This window comes from Prionailurus viverrinus, chromosome B1 (genome assembly GCF_022837055.1).
Source record: "Prionailurus viverrinus isolate Anna chromosome B1, UM_Priviv_1.0, whole genome shotgun sequence".
Lineage (NCBI taxonomy): Eukaryota > Metazoa > Chordata > Mammalia > Carnivora > Felidae > Prionailurus > Prionailurus viverrinus.
In genome coordinates, this window is record NC_062564.1 from 116,883,442 (window position 1) to 116,900,082 (window position 16,641).

At 36.1% G+C, this 16,641-nt stretch overlaps 1 protein-coding gene across 1 annotated transcript; it reads left to right on the forward strand.

The window, feature by feature from the left end:
• The first annotated feature begins 2,167 nt into the window (after positions 1 to 2,167).
• Positions 2,168 to 12,160, forward strand: GIMD1 (GIMAP family P-loop NTPase domain containing 1). Its single transcript, XM_047855069.1, has 2 exons — positions 2,168 to 2,560; positions 11,900 to 12,160. The coding sequence occupies exons 1-2, from the start codon at positions 2,168 to 2,170 to the stop codon at positions 12,158 to 12,160; spliced, it is 654 nt and encodes a 217-aa protein (XP_047711025.1).
• The last annotated feature ends 4,481 nt before the right edge of the window (positions 12,161 to 16,641 follow it).

The window sequence follows — 16,641 nt, forward strand, 5'->3', positions numbered from 1 at the left end:
TCATAAGGCATTCCAGATGTATCCAAGATTCCTTCACACAGAAATACACACTTCACAGACTTTTTGAGAGGTACAGAAGATGAACCAGAATATAACCATACTAAGGTTTCTACATATTACATACTAAGAAGGTATTTGGAAAAGTATAGGTTATATACTAAAAAGAGAAAAAAAAATAAAGTTTTCAATAACAAAATGAAACCCAAATTTTAAGCATAATGTATCTGGCCTCAACTTACAGTCAGTTGTACTCCTTTTCTGAAATATGCAATCATTAATTGATATGGAAACTACACGTGCACATATAATCACACTAGTGATTTCATCAGTTAGGATGAGATAATAAATTTCAATTCCATGGAAATAGCCAAGGGTTTTCTTAAAGAATTTTTGAATTTATGAACTAAATACTATTATAAACTCAGTATCTATTTATTGCATGAATATTACATATCTACCTGTTGAAAGTTTTGACCAAGTACTGATATGGTGCTCATCATTTACAATGGAAATAATTGTGACCATTGCTTTTGAATGTCTAGCTTGGGCTTAATAGTTGTCAATCTTGCTTTCTTTATACTATGGATAAGTGGTTACCTATCAGCAATGCCCTAAAACAAAGACTTTAATCTTGGAAATAAAGTTTCAGGAAGTATCTGTTGAAATGACTAGTCTGTCAGATGAAAAAAAAAAAAAAGTCAGTGCTGATTAGAGGAAGATAACTAACCATTTATAGAGAGGATTCTGGTAATAGATTAACGAAATAAAATACATACAGTATCAGTCCCAGAGTGGTACAGTAACACCGTCAGAAGGTTAAAGTTCAACCCAAGAACAACTATACCAGCTCCAGGGAAGTCTATGGAAAAAGTATTTTTAAGATTGGAAAAGGTACGTGACATACAGAAAATGTATTGGGATTCCATAATCATTATTACTTTTTAAATCATGCATTTGATTAAGGAGTAAAAAGAAATCTGAGTGACTACGGTTTAGCTGATAGGGCTGGATGAGCTGGGTGAGCTGGAATCACCTTGAGGGACTCCAAAAATGAGTATATGTTGTGTGGGGGTGTGAGGTTCCTTCAAAATGTTCATATTAGAGTCTAGGGAGGGTGGGGTGAGGGGCATTGGAGGACAAGAAAGGCCAGAAGGACATAAAACTGAATATTAGAAATACAAGTTATAAGCAAAAGTAATAACTATGCAATATTAAGTGTCCTTATTTCTGAATCAGCAATTGAGTATACTTGGCAATCGGCCTGTAGCTCTGCTTTACTGATCTAATGAAAATTATCAGTGACCTTAAAATGCTTATTTCTGCACAGATTACCTCCATGTTAGGGGTGTTGTAAATGGAATAGATTCTCTCAAGATTCTCCCTCCTAATTGAGCTACACAATGTGTTGGGCTTTACTTCCTTTATTCAAAAGCCAGTAAGTTACTATGGTGGACCATGGAAATGATTTACTAATTATTTCATAACAGAAATTACAAGCAGTTCTCATTTTCATCAGAATGCTGCCTGGTTGTAAAAAAAAATAGTAAACAAAAACAGAAATCTTTAACATTATTCATGTTTCATAGGGGACAAACACTCAGGAAGTCAGGAAAGATAATTTTTTGCAGATGCCACTTGTGTATTCATGGGGTGGGGAGGTGGAGAAGTATGGGATGTTATTTAAAAGGCAGGAAGGATCTGTTTCTTCCACTCTTCTGTTCCTACTTGTCCTCCAACAGTGATTAATTTTTCAATACTGCTGCTAGCCTTGTTAATGAAGTCAGAAACATCAGCACCCATTGCTAAATGGACTCACCTACCACATTGATGAGTTAACATATTCCTCCTAAACATGGTTTACATTATCTTCATGCATTTTGTTTTTCCCCCCTCATTTTCCTACAATTATTGCTTCCTCCTCTCTTCTTTATCTATATTAAACTTCTCTCTCCTCTCCCATTGCAAACTACCAATATTCTTTCAATCTTCCTCTATCACTGTGTTGTCAACACTAACGTGGAGAACTCCTCCGTGTTTTAGCCACTATGAATGAGGGGTAAGTAAACCAAAGGTAATACCTGCAATACCCCTGGCCAAGTAAGATGCCTTACACTGGGTGAGTATAGAAGTCTAACTGCTTATGCTGACCCTTTGTTTACCCACAGACATGACAGACTCTAACAAGATGATCATCAACTTGGCCCTCTTTGGCATGACTCAGAGTGGAAAAAGTTCTGCTGGGAACATTCTTTTGGGAAGCACTGACTTCTACAGCAGCTTTTCTCCATGTTCTGTGACCAAAGATTGCTGTCTGGGCCGCAGTTGTCACCTCTGTGGCTTCATGCGTCGAGGGGGGCAAGAGATAACCCTGCAGATCCAGGTGTTGGACACTCCAGGTTATCCACACAGCAGACTGACCAAGAAGCATGTGAAACAGGAGGTCAAGGAGGCCCTGGCACATCACTTTGGGCAAGAGGGTCTCCATCTTGCACTGCTGGTCCAGAGAGCAGACATGCCTCTTTGTGGACAGGAAGTATCTGACTTAGTCCAGATGATTCAGGTAATACAAAATAGGCAATTACACTAATGCCATTATTCCTATTTGAAGGACAATTATCCTAACAGGAAAGAACTATGACAATTTGATTAAAAGAGTAGTTTAAAGCAAGTTTAAAACAAGTGCTAGTCACATAGAAATGGTAAAAATTACTTGATCTTTCCCACCAAGAACCATTTTTACAATTTCCTTTAGAGGAATTCGGTTGGTAATTTTGCAGCTGGGCCATAGGACTCTACCCACCCCCCTAAAAAATAAGATGCTAGGGGCGCCTGGGTGGCTCAGTCGGTTAAGCGTCCGACTTCGGCTCAGGTCATGATCTCACGGTCCGTGAGTTCGAGCCCCGCGTCGGGCTCTGTGCCTACAGCTCAGAGCCTGGAGCCTGTTTTGGATTCTGTGTCTCCCTCTCTCTCTGACCCTCCCCCGTTCATGCTCTGTCTCTCTCTGTCTCAAAAATAAACAAACGGTAAAAAAAAATTAAAAAAAAAATAAGATGCTAACTTCAGAGGTTAACTAACCTCTGAATAAGTTTGTAAATGTGGTCTCCACTCGATCTGCATCAGAATCAACTGGGCTGTCATTAAAAATGCATATTCATCCAAGCCCCACTGAAAGAGAATCACAAGAGTAGAGCCTGGGTATATGCATTTGCATAAATTTTCCATATATTTCTTAAAAACAGCCAAGCTTGGGGCGCCTGGGTGGCTCAGTCGGTTAAGCGTCCGACTTCGGCTCAGGTCATGATCTCGCGGTCCATGAGTTTGAGCCCCGCATCGGGCTCTGTGCTGACAGCTTGGAGCCTGGAGCCTGTTTCGGATTCTCTGTCTCCCTCTCTCTGACCCTCCCCCATTCATGCTCTGTCTCTCTGTGTCTCAAAAATAAATGTTAAAAAAAAAATTTTTTTTTTAAAAACAGCCAAGCTTAAGAACTACTAAAACTAAAATACTGACTTGCATCCATTTAATATCAAGGGGACAATCTCTTTTTTTTTTTTTTCTTTTTTTGAGAGACAGAGAGAGAAAGAGGGCGCGGGGAGGGGCAGAGTGAGAGAGGGAGAGAGAATCTTAAGCAGGTTGGGGAGGGGAGCGGTCTGATGCAGGGCTGGATCTCATGACCATAGGATCGTGACCTGAGTCAAAACCAAGAGTTGGACACTTAACCAACTGAGGTACACCCCCCCCCCTTTTTAAGGGGACAGTATCTTACAGTTCACAAACAAATAGGTGTTCATTCACTGATTCAATCATTGCAAACTATATTAGGTACCTGCACAGAGCTTAATGATTAGTGAACAGTACATGAGCCCTGCCCTCAAAAAAACTTAGTCTAGAAGAGATGAATAAACAAATATAAGACAGCGCCAAAGTAGTATAATGTATGGACAGGGGGAAAGGAGGTTTCACTCTGACTTATATCATGGCAAACATGCACAGAAGATCTATGCTTTATTTTTTAGGAAAGAAATAAAGTATTTCAGATGCTTTGTGTGCCTCATCATCTGTAGGGCCACTAACTGATCTATGATAGCCAAGAGAAGACCACAGGGACCTCAGTGTGAACATAAATAACATATGCCACCTTTGCCTAGTGGTCCATTCACGTTTGTTTGTTCGTTTATTATAAGTCACTATCTTGAAAGTTTGTTCAGCTAGTCTAGGAGAGGAGCTGAAGATAGGGAGAGGTTCTGGGTATGGCTATAACTAGGAGATGGAGGGAGTAATACTTGCATACAGTATAGACATATATGAACCAGGCCCATGTAAAACCAACAATTCCTGGAAACTGCTCATTGAGCTGCTCCATTCCATTCAGTGTCTTGATTATCTAGTCTGGGGCCAACCAAATTTAGCTGCTGGACTTGACTAGCATTACTCAGTAGACTTGCTTAGTCATTGAGATAAGAGAACTCATCATTACTAGAAGCTCTACAGGTAAATTACATGGTGAATAGAGAGCAGACATTTCTCTGATCATGATGTAGGGTTTGTTACACTTAAAATGACAGTATACTTAGCTTCAAAGGAATATTTTCTTCCCTTTACTAAAAGCATAAGATTGTTCTAAATGACACATTTTTTTTTCAGTAACTGCATGTTTCTAAAAATGAAAAAAAAAAACATATCACAAAAAACTAGCGGAAAAAAATAGGGTGACAAGGGCATAAAAAAATAATCCTCATCATCCAACTCCTGAAAAATCAAGGACATGCTGTACAAAAGTAGAGAAGATGATTGCAATTAAGAAACAATGTGTAATCTAAGAAAACCCACAAACCTCCCCTAAACTATGAAAGCCTGCATGTCAAACAATATTTCTGGTAGAAACCAGATGGGGGAGAAACCTGTTGCTATTCCATCAGTGTAATTTTTTTAAGTGTATTTATTTATTTTGAAAGAGAGAGAGAGAGCGAGCGAGCAGCGGAGGGGCAAAGGGAGAGTGAGAGCAAGAGAATATCAAGCAGACTCCATACTATCAGCACAGAGTCCGATGTGGGGCTCAAACCCACCAACCATGAGATCAACACCTGAACCAAAATCGAAAGTCAGATGCTCAATTGATTGGGCCACCTAGGCACCCCACCATCAGTGTAATTTTTAAACAAGTTTTAAAATTCATTTAAAGCTGCCATTAAATAAATATTTGGCTTAAAGTATAGGTGGATGTAACTCAGTAAATTCAGTAAGTGCACGAATATTTCTCAAAAACTAACCTCTCTCCTTATGCCTCCAAATTTTTCTCTAGGCTGGTACTATGCTTGGCCAAAAGGGGCATTTTAAAAGGCATACATTTTAAAAACAGATTTTGTTTTCCAGTTTTAGGATATAGAACACTACTGTAATCCCCTATTTTTTTATACAAGAGAAGTTGATTCATACATGTCTCTCTCATCTTTGAAAAAGGTATCTGGCATACAGCCACCTTCTCCTACCACTGCCTTCCTTAAGCCAGTGTCCAGGTCATGACTTAAAGGCAGGGAGGAGATAGGCTAGAGTAAAACTCAGATCCAGAATTTTTTTTTTTTTTTTTCTAAAATAAATATCTTTTTCCTCCCAGGAAAACTCAGCAGCCAAGATTTTAGTAATCTTCAGAGGGGCCCATGACCCCTGGGAGGCACTGCAGTCCTATTCTGGGCTTCCATCATAATTTTTGGTTGAAGATCGCCTATGCACAAGCTGGCTGTTTATGACCTTCTTCCTGAAGGTGCTTAAGTAACTGGTGGCAGCCATCTGGATATGCTCACAGATTGGGAGCAGCTGCAGAATGTCTGAATATTCAACAGGACCAACAGCTGTTAGGAAGGAGCTAGGAGTTGTTAAGGTCCTCTGGTTCCAGACACACCCTGGACTGCTTTTTCTTCCTGGTTTATGCAAAATGGGGAATGGAATATCTGCCTTCTCCCCTTTCCTCTCCTCCTTTCTGGGGGCGCTGCTCCCTGTCATGGAAGGAGTCAACAACGCCAATGCCAGAAAAGTAACCTCTTCTTTCCTGTACCTCCCTATTCCCTCTTTAAATGTCTCTTTTAATTTGTGCTCTTAATATTTTTTAGAGGGGTTATAGGCTGCCAGCTATGACAAATGAAACATTTCCCCAAATGATCCCTTTTTCTTTATTTAGGTTAGGCCTTCGTAATTTATAGCAAAATGGTGGAGATGTCAGTGAGTCATCTCTCCGAAACTGGGAAATAAAGGGAATGATTCATCTAAATATTATCTATCACTTGAATGTTATTTAAAAATCCACAAGTAATGAATCAGAGAATACAGAATAAAGTTACCTTAAGAAAAGTTCTAGCAAGCAGCTAAACTGCACAAGGAATTGAATCCAGGAATTGACTAAAATCCAAATTCTTTCCACCATCAGGGCATCATGTGTTATTACTATATACAATCAGATTTCAAGCATGTATTTTTGATTTAGACTGAACAACTCAAATGTTGAAGTTATAGGTGTGTGTGTATACAAAAGGCTCAGAAAGGCCAGTGCAAGACCTGAAAATACTTAACAAACATAATGGGCTTAGTTGTTTAATACCATTTAGTTGAAAAATAAGCCTTGTTACAATTGTAGATATATGACTAAAAATGTTACTAAGAGTTTCTTGGCTTCATTTCCTCACTTATAAAATGGGGATAATTTTACCTATGTTAAAATTTTTTGGGTTATATTTAATGAATATAATGTGCTTGGCATTGTGCCTGACTTACAGTAGGTTCGCAGAAAATTACTACCATTGTTATCATTTTTATTATTGTCACTACACAAATTATAATGAGTCCTTATTCAAATGAATTACTAGATATGAGCAACCTATTATAAAGGTTAAGAGAACAGGTTCTGTAGTAAGATATACTTGTGTTCAAGTTTCGTCTTACTTGTTTTGTGACCTTGGGCAAGTAATTTCTCTAGATTTCAATCTCTTAATTGGTAAAGTGGGAAAACAGCAGTGTCTCCTTTACTGGGTTATTTTCAGGACTAATTTCATATTATAACAGTAAATTAACTCAGACACTAGCACAAGGCAAGTGCACACCAAATGTCAGCTATGGTCATAATTTTGTTAGTATCTGTCTTATGCTAAAATTAGGACATGTTATTTGTAGCCTTCTTTGGGATTTTCTTGATAGATTTCAGAAGAAAATCAGAGTGAAATCAAGCATACACAGCCCTGATGTATAAGAATTTCCTTATTAATTTAGAAAAAAAATCTGGGAAGAAAATTCACTGGCTTACTAAGGTTAAAGTGAGAAGCTCTAATTTAGTGGCAAAGACATGGGCCTGGCAGTGAGGGGACCTCTGTCACAGGCCCAGGCCTGCCAACAATCAGCTGTGCGGCTTTGGCAAAGTCATTTAACATCAAAAGTCCACAATATCCTCATCTGTAAAATAAGGCAATTTGGACACATGATCTCTAAGGCTGAATATTCTCTGCATCTAACAAAGTCTTATCATTCAGTTCTCTGAGAAGGTAATGTGGTGCTTTAAGTGGGATGAGAGTAAGGGAATAATATGAAATATAAAAAATGGTCCTTATTGTCCTCCTGTTCCATGATAATTTTTCTCTCAGTTGATGTAATAGTTGGCTTTTTAAAATTTCCCCCCCGAAAAAGTCCAGATGCTATGATTTCATCAACCACAAACAAATGGGGCAGGGCTGGTGAGGTCCTGGGAAAATGAACATAATTCCTGGAAAACAAAGTTTATATCCTAACTAGTTGTCCCAAAAGGACTAGATGGACTCATACCCATTAGCACTCTGAAACTAAACAATTCATGATTGATTGTAACATTTCCATCTAGCTTAGTACTATATTTAAATTATTAACACCAGATAACTTACATTAACTTATCTTGCTCTTGGATTTTTATGTGAGGTATCAATCAACTGTGATTATTCTTTCTCTGGGTCCACAGAGAACACGTTTGGCCACTAACACGATGACTATACACCAAGCGACACTACTTTCAAATAGTCAACTATTTTGCAGCCAAAAATCAATCTAAAGATTATAAGCTAAATCAACCATTCCCTTCTATTTTTGGCAGTAACTCAAAAGTGCAATTTCTCTCACAGTTTAGGACATGAGCATCCTTTCATAAATAATTATCAACATGTAAAAACTTCTGAGTGGTTGAACACATGGACTTTTAAGTGGTGTCGCACTTATAGATCCATTTTCCTTAGGTGGTTTAACTCATTTTTCCTGAATGTTATTATAGTTTAAAGTATAGGAAATGTCTGGTGGAGACAAAAACAGAATGTGTTGTTACAACCCAGAAAATCAGGAACTAAAGACATACCGTGAAAGTTATACCATTTAATGTAGTAAGTACTAACCAGCAAGAGAAGAATTCTGTATTATATAACAACTCAGGAAGGGATCACTTGAGCCAAACAGTTTATTTAGCATGAATTTTTATTATAGTGATGTTTTAAAAATATTTAATGATAAATGTGGTTCATTCATCAACCAACACCCAGAGGGTAGGCCTGGGGGTAGCACTCAAGAGGTTAAGGTGTCTATTTATTAACTTGAATTAAACATTTCAATATCATAACAATCAATATAAACACATCAATCATGTACTTGGTGAATATCAGAACTGGCTCTAAATTTGAGAAACTTTCAGAGATAAGAACATTCAAGGATTAATAATTATACTTTATAGAAATAAAGGCCCAATACTATACAATTCCCAATAATGCTCAATCAGTCTCTTTACTTGGTGTGTCTTCACAGTCTGATAACTCTCTTCTTGATGCCTACACTCAAGGCATCATCACATGCTAGAAACTCATGTTGACCCCTTCCTCTACGCTCACTTTCCACCTCCACCCCAAATTGGGCTAAATGTCTGCCTCTAAAGCACCAATATATTTTCTATCACAATACCTGCAATTAAACCAAATTGAAAGTATTTTCTTTCCTGCCTGCCCCTCTTCCTCAGTTTTAAGTTTAGGTAGTACAAACAATTCTCCACTAGACATAAGCAGAAAGTTTATCTGTCATGGTCTACTCTTTGTCCCTGGAACAAAGTAAACCCCCAATAAATATTTGCAGAAGGAATAAATCACCTAGAATTCTTTTTAAAGTTCAAATTCCCAGGATCCATCTCTAAAGATTCTGATGCATTTTTAGCAAGCATCCCAAGTGGTTCTGATGTAAATAACCCAAGAATCTTTTTATTCCCAGAATCTAAATCTATTTAGCACTTCATTAATTTTTCAGCCATTTGTATTAATTTGCTAGGGCTGTTGTAACAAGGCTGCACTACCTGCGTGGCTTTTAAGTAACAGAAATTTATTGTCTTTCAATAAATTTGGAGGCTAGAAGTCTGAAATGAATGTTAGAAGGGTTAGTTCCTTCTGAAGGCTAGAAGTAAAGAATCTATCCAAGAGTTCTGTCCTTGGCTTATGGATGACTGTCTTTATGTTTACATGGCATTTTCCCTTTATTCTTATCTTTGTCCAAACTGCTGTTTTATAAGGACACCAATCACATTGGATTAGAGGCCCACTCACAATGACCCTATTGTCAAATAAAGTCACATTCTGAGGTATTAGGATTTCAACATATGAATTTGGAGGGGGGTGGGTACACAATTCAACTCACAATACTAGTTTATTTTGCAATGCTTTCATCTTCTCTCACAAGGAACATGTTACAACATACTGAATATGACAAATTTTGCTATGTCACTTTTAGGTAAAATGTGATGTTGAAATTACACATATATTAGATTTACACAAGAATTATCTTTTTTACAAGTTAGGTTAGTTAAGATTTTGCTAATTTGTGTTCTGAAGGCACATAAGAATATGCCAATTAAAGTACTTTTTAAAAAATCCTTTTGTTAAATTTAGATTATTCATTGAATGTACTGATCTTAAAATTTCAATTCAGATTTTCTTCAAGCAGGGCATTTTTAGAACTAGATATATATAATTATTCTATGGTATAGACAAATTTTAAACAGATATGAGGAAAATTTGGACTTACTCACTGAGAAAAGTGTTTCTGAATTTAAAACACAAAATGCAGACTACATGCAAACCCACGAGAACTACAGAACAAAAGAGAAATTTTATAGGAAAGTACCATTTTATGTCCCAAAGATTAAACTTCAAAACTAAAGACTCAAAACAAATAAATAAAACCCCAAACCTTCTATTTGAGATGACAGTGAGGTCTACATTCCAAATTAATCCAACCAATATCTAGTGAGAGTTTACAATGTGCCAAAGCTTTGACTTACATAGTAAGGCATAGACTCTGCCTTCCAAAAGCTACTGGTCAAGTTAGAGAGATAAATGTGCAAATAGTCTGATAAATGCCAGACTGTACCAGGAATTTAGTTGGTAACCGTGGTCTCAAGATGTTTAAATATATTGTCCCACAGTTGCCGTATTTTCTATTATTTACATGTCTTGACTCCTTATTCCCTTCCTCCTCCCTTCCTTCCTTTCCTTCTCCCCTTTTCTCTCTTCCTTTCATTTTCAGTTTTTCAGTCTTATAAATACCAATCCTGTATTTGTTACATACATTGAAAATAGTTTCCCAAACCATCTTTCAATTTTCTCAAGATTTTTTAAACCAGTTTGTTCTGATATCCCTCTATGGATTTGTATTCAACCTCTCTATACATCAGTTTCTCCATATTTAATGGAAATAATACTAGTATCTTCCACAAAGCTTATGTTGAATTTCAAAATAAATAAAGCATGTAAAGTACCTAGCATAATATCTAGCACTAAATAGTAGTTGTTCTTCCTTCCTTCTTCTGATTACTAGAGGTCCTGGATATTTCTTGTTATGTTCATTCCTAAGTATTTTATATCTTTCCAAAAACTCAAAAATAAATAAAACCCTAATAAACTTTCTATTTGAGATGATGGTGAGGATCTAAATTCCAAACTGCTATTATAAACTGGTAGCAGATTTGAAAATATTTTGATAATGAGAATATTTGGAATGAATGGAATGTCATTTTACTTTCACAATGCCATGATTTCATATAACTTTGTAAATATTTTAAAAAGTCAAATGGTTATTCCTAGACACCTTCCATATTGTATGAACAATCTGCCACATGCTGGTATTTCTGCTTTATATCAGCTTATTTTCACCAATCAAACAAGAATTTATTATATAACCAACTTCCATATATCACTAAACAAAGGAACACCAGTCTTCAATGTTTTTCAACCACAGTAGAGGAAGTCATCTGATAAATTGGACTTGATTCTAAGCATGTGAAGTGAAGAGGATGCGAGTGAATCACAATAATATTTTGTAGCTGTTTCAAATCACTAAATGTAATTTGATCTTAACTTTTCCATTGTATGACATCTGACTAATCAATAGATTGTAACCAGATTATATAATTACAAATCCTTAGAAGACACTTTTGGTTATCATGATAACACAACATTTCTACAAAAAGAATACGACAATTCCCTTGGCCCAAGTCCTCTGACTTAAAGGAATTCAGTGGTTCTAACAGCTCTAGGTTGGCAGGCAAGTAGAAATTATTGCTGAATGTTATAAATGTAATTGTATCATATGCAGCATTAATAACATGCAATTCTGAAATTGTGTATACATAAATTGTAAGAGCAAAATGAAATGGAGAATTAAAGCCTTTTTTTTTAAACAAAATCCACCCATCTCTCTCCATTTACTTACATTATTTGACCCCATCTTCACTTTCCATTGCATATATCAATTTTTAGTAATATAATGACATCCACATCTGTTGCCTATGTTGGACCATAATTCCTTTGCTGGTGTTTGAGGAATATAGGCCAAGGCAAATAGCCATTTAACTTTCTCTCTCTTTCAGGAACTTCTAGGACATGCTTGGAAGAATTACACTGCCATTCTTTTCACCCATGCAGAAAAAATAGAAGAGGCTGGGTTCAGTGAAGATAAATACTTGCATGAGGCCTCCGATACACTGCTAACCCTGCTAAATTCTGTACAGCGCAGATATATTTTCCAGTATAAAAAAGGAAACTCACTTAATGAACAAAGAATAAAAATCTTAGAAAGTATCATGGAATTTATAAAAGAAAATTGTTACCAAGTTCTTACCTTTAAATAAAATTTAGATAAAGGGAAAAGAACTTTGGGCTTTAGAGTCAGAAACCTTGTTTCAAAAGTGCCTTTGTCAGAATGGTTGAGGACTGTCAGAATTCCCATAGCCTGCTACTGAGAGTGTACATTGGTATAACCACTTTGGACAACTGTTTGGCTGTTAAAAAGAAATTAAAGGAAACAAGACTTCTAATGCAAATCCTATGACACAGCAATTGCCCTATAATTATATATCCAGCAGAAATGTGTAGATTTGTACACTAAAAGACATGTATATACAAGAATGCTCTTGGTAATACTATTCATAATAGCCAAATAGCTACTAGTAATTATCCAAAAGTCCATTAACAGGAATATAGATAAGCAAATTGAGGTATATTCAATGGAGTATTTATATAATAATGAGAATGAACAAACTACAACCACATGTAACAATACCAATGAATTGTCCAAACATAAAATTGAATGAAACAGTATATACTATATTATTCCATTTGTATAAAGTTCGAAAACAGTCAAAACTGATGTAATATAAACTACTCTGATGTTAGAAGGAGAGGTCACTCTTGGGGAGGGGACAGTGAGCATGCACTGGGCAGCTTCTGAGAGTCTGGTAATATGTAGTTTTTTGATCTGGAGGTTGGTTTGAGTACTCACTTTGTAAAAATTCAATAAACACTTTTGATTCATAAACTGTTTAGTATATATATTTGAATGAAATTTAAGATGAATCAATTATTATCTTTATTTTAAAAACTAGTTCCACCAATTACTTGATGCTAGACAACGAAAATTATTTAATCCTGTGAAAGGCCTCATTTGGAATATCTAATGGATAGTTACTGTAATGATGCTCAATAAATGTTAACTTTCTTTTCCACTTTTTTATAACCTGTGGTTCGTATTTAGGGTTGGAAATATAGGTAAAAATTCAGAGCCAAGCCCTTCAGCACAAACAAGGGTAACAATATTACTGTATTAACCAAATAAGAATAAAGCCTGGACTTAAAAAGAAGCCTCCGCTGCCTTGTAAGGTTGGTCATGTTGGCTTAGTAGAGACGATGGTCTAAAAGGCAGCAGAGAGGACTGAGGGAAAATAATTCTAGTCAATCATAGCCAAGTCTACCACCAAATCAAAATTGGATCATCGTCATGTTTAACATTGGTATATGAGCTTTATAATTTATAAAACTTTCACTAAAATAGTGAAATTAATTTGTAAGTTGTTTTAAGTGTGCAATTCACTGTATTCCTATTAGAAACAGGATTGTAGCTCATGATTATCCTCCCAGACTAGTCCTCATAAGCCTACTTAATGCTTAATTTTACCTGAACTCTAGCACAAATGGTACTAGAAAGCCTAACACCAAAATTTGTAAAATGCTTCTATGTGAAAGCATAATTCGAATTCCAACTTGAAACAGTATCTCTATTTCTCTGCAGGGCCCAACAACAGGGCTGAGTTTAAGAACTAAATAGGAATTGACACTTCCCCAGGGGTTGCTCCCTTCGTGACAGATAATGAGATTTGAGGCTGCAAAGCTGAAACTGAAGTGAGTGGCGAAGGGAGTGGAAAATTCAGGTATTAAGTCCTTCATATCTTTCATTCATGTGACATCAGCTAACTCTTCTAGGATATAAATAATACTAGTTTCAGGAAAGATAGGTTGTGGAGAACATTCAGGGGTTCAAGACCTCTGAGGCCAACCTGATTAATACAGGAAAGGTGCCTCCAGTTTCAAAGAGGAAGACTTCTGTGATGTTTTCCCCTAAATTATGTTTTATATTTGTGTGTGTACACACACACACACACACACACACACACACACACACACACACACATATATAAACATATGTACATTTACATAACTCCCTAATTGTGATATGACATATTTGACTTTCTTTTAGTAGTCTTCTACTCTGCTTTTTTGGTCCGCTTTTACCTCTCTCCTCCTTCCATCTCTCCTCTTCATGCACATCAGCCAATTAGAGAGAGTTCATGTCAACAAAGAGCACCATTCATATTTTCCTGCTAGTCCAAGTAATCACACATGGAGTACACACAAACACATGGAGGACTTTTGCCTTTCTAAAAAACATTTCATATCATATTCTCTACAACATCTTTTTTTCACTTAATACAACCTCATAAAAATTCCTCCAACTCTAAAAAGTAGCTTAAATTCATCCCTTTTTACATATCAGTGTATTTATAACAATTTGTACAACTACTCCTCTATTGACGTGCACTCCAGTTTTTGTCACCAAGAGTCATGCTCTGACAACTATTCGTGTGTGTGTGTGTGTGTGCATAAGATTGACGTTTTCCTGTAAGTTATATTTCCAAGAGTGGAGTTTCTGGGTTGAGGTATACATACCTTTTAATTTCAATATATCTTACCCAGTTTCTCTTCATAGTGTCACAAACTTTATTTACACCAACATTTGAGTACCCTTTCCTATATTTTTGTCATCAGTTGGTGTTATCACCTTAAATACTTACTGCTAACACCAGTGTGATAAATGTTAAATTATCTTAATTTGCATTTCCCAAACTACTATTCAATTAGACTATCTTTATAAGCACACTGCTCATTTAGATTTGCTCCTCTATGAATTGCCTCTTCACATTATCCTTTTTATCATTTTCCTATTGGATTACTTCTTATAATGATTCTTTGTTGACCAAAACTTTAGTCAGGCTTAAACGTCTTCTAGGCCCGCCTGTGCATTTCCTTGTAAAATCTAGTCTTAGCAAGAATTCTGATACATTAGTTAAACCAGAACCCTCGACCCTCAGTATCTGATCAGGTTCCTCATCCTCCATCAACTCCAAAGTGACCACTGATTCCCCACCCTGCTCCTTGGGGTGTAAATTCATATCCTTGTCAATTCTCACACTTGGCTGTGCAATATCTGGAGTTGAATCCAATCTCTCTCCCGACTCTAACATCCCACTGCAGTAGTACTTATATCTATCTACACAATCCTGAATAAAGTCTGCCTTATCATCTTTAACAAGTGTCACTGAATATTTTTTTTAACACTCCCTGCTTGGCAAAATAGAAGAGCTCTCTGTACACTACGGATATTAGTCTTCCATCTGTCTTTCACATTGCTATTTTTTCCCTTCTATTATTTATCCCTTAACTTCATGAGAATTTATGCCAAACTAAATTTGTGAATTTTCTTATACTCATATACTTCTCTGTATTTGATACAAGATGTGGTTTTAGTTTCATTTCTTTCAGATGGGTAATCAATTATACTTTCTCTACTTTACTAAATAATTCATCCTTTTCCTACTGAAGATAGACAGACTGAGGTAGGTAGATATATATAGAGAAAGATATCTCCTTTATTTCTGGATCTATTCTGGATTCTTATTTCTTTCTGTTATCTATTTTATACCGCCGATACCAGAATGATTTAATTAAAATGGCTCTGTATCATTCCTTGATATCTAGAACAAGTTTCTCTTATTTGAAAATATTTTGCTAGATATTCTCAGGCATTCATTTATGTATTTTTTAGATTTTTCCTAATTAAAAAAACTTGTTATGAAAAATATTTTGTGATATTAAATTCTCCCATGCAAGCATATTGGATGTTTCTCCATCATACTTTATATTTAATTATTTTATATTACTGTATTTCTTACAGTTTTCTTTTCCTTTACCAAATCAGTTTTGCTGATCCTTGATAATTTCAAAGTTCTACTCTGATATGCATTAAGGATTATTTCCTTATTTCTGAATTCAGAATCAAGCACTATTTGTTTGACAAGGTAACAACTACTTCCCTAAGAACTTTCTTTCCATAGAGCATTATGCCCTCACCAACTAAGGTAAGACCTGTAGAACACTTTCATTTTCTCCCTATCCTTATCTCCTTCCCATGTCCTACCTAGGAAAGAGGGCTTTGGAATGCTTCTCCTTTCCCCCTATTACCAGATTTTGCTAAGACATTTAATTCAAGATTTTCCTGACAGATTGCCCCTTCTGTTCAAAAGTACTTTCTTACCAACTACATTGACGATTCCTGGTAATTTATCATTTTCTCTTTCAACTTAATATACAAATATTAGAAGGTCCATTGCTCACCACTGTTTCCATCTTCCCTCATCTTTCTTGTCAGTGTGTTTTCCCTAATATACTCTTAATTCTAGTACAGTATCCAAGAGGCATTAAACTCCAGACTTGTTCTTCCATGTACCCGTATGCAGCAGCAATTCTAACTCCTCATAATAATCAGCATAGTGCATGTAGAGAAGTAAGTTGTTAGTTGGTAGTGGGGTAGTTGAATCAAAAGTATGGTGAGACACCACAGTGAACCTCTTGTTGCTGTGCTGTACTCTACTTGAAGTTGGGTTGTTTAGCTTTTTTTTTTTTTTTTTTTTTTGATGACAGTACATGTGTACCCATTGAATAAACTAATCATAACTGGAGATAATTACAACTTGTGACAAAAGAACCATGTGACCAAAAT

Coding starts and splice junctions, on each gene's coding strand:
- GIMD1 (XM_047855069.1), top strand. CDS start 2,168: ATGACAGACTCTAACAAGATGATCATCAACTTGGCCCTCTTTGGCATG. Junction 2,561..11,899: donor ACTTAGTCCAGATGATTCAG/GTAATACAAAAT, acceptor TCTCTCTTTCAG/GAACTTCTAGGACATGCTTG.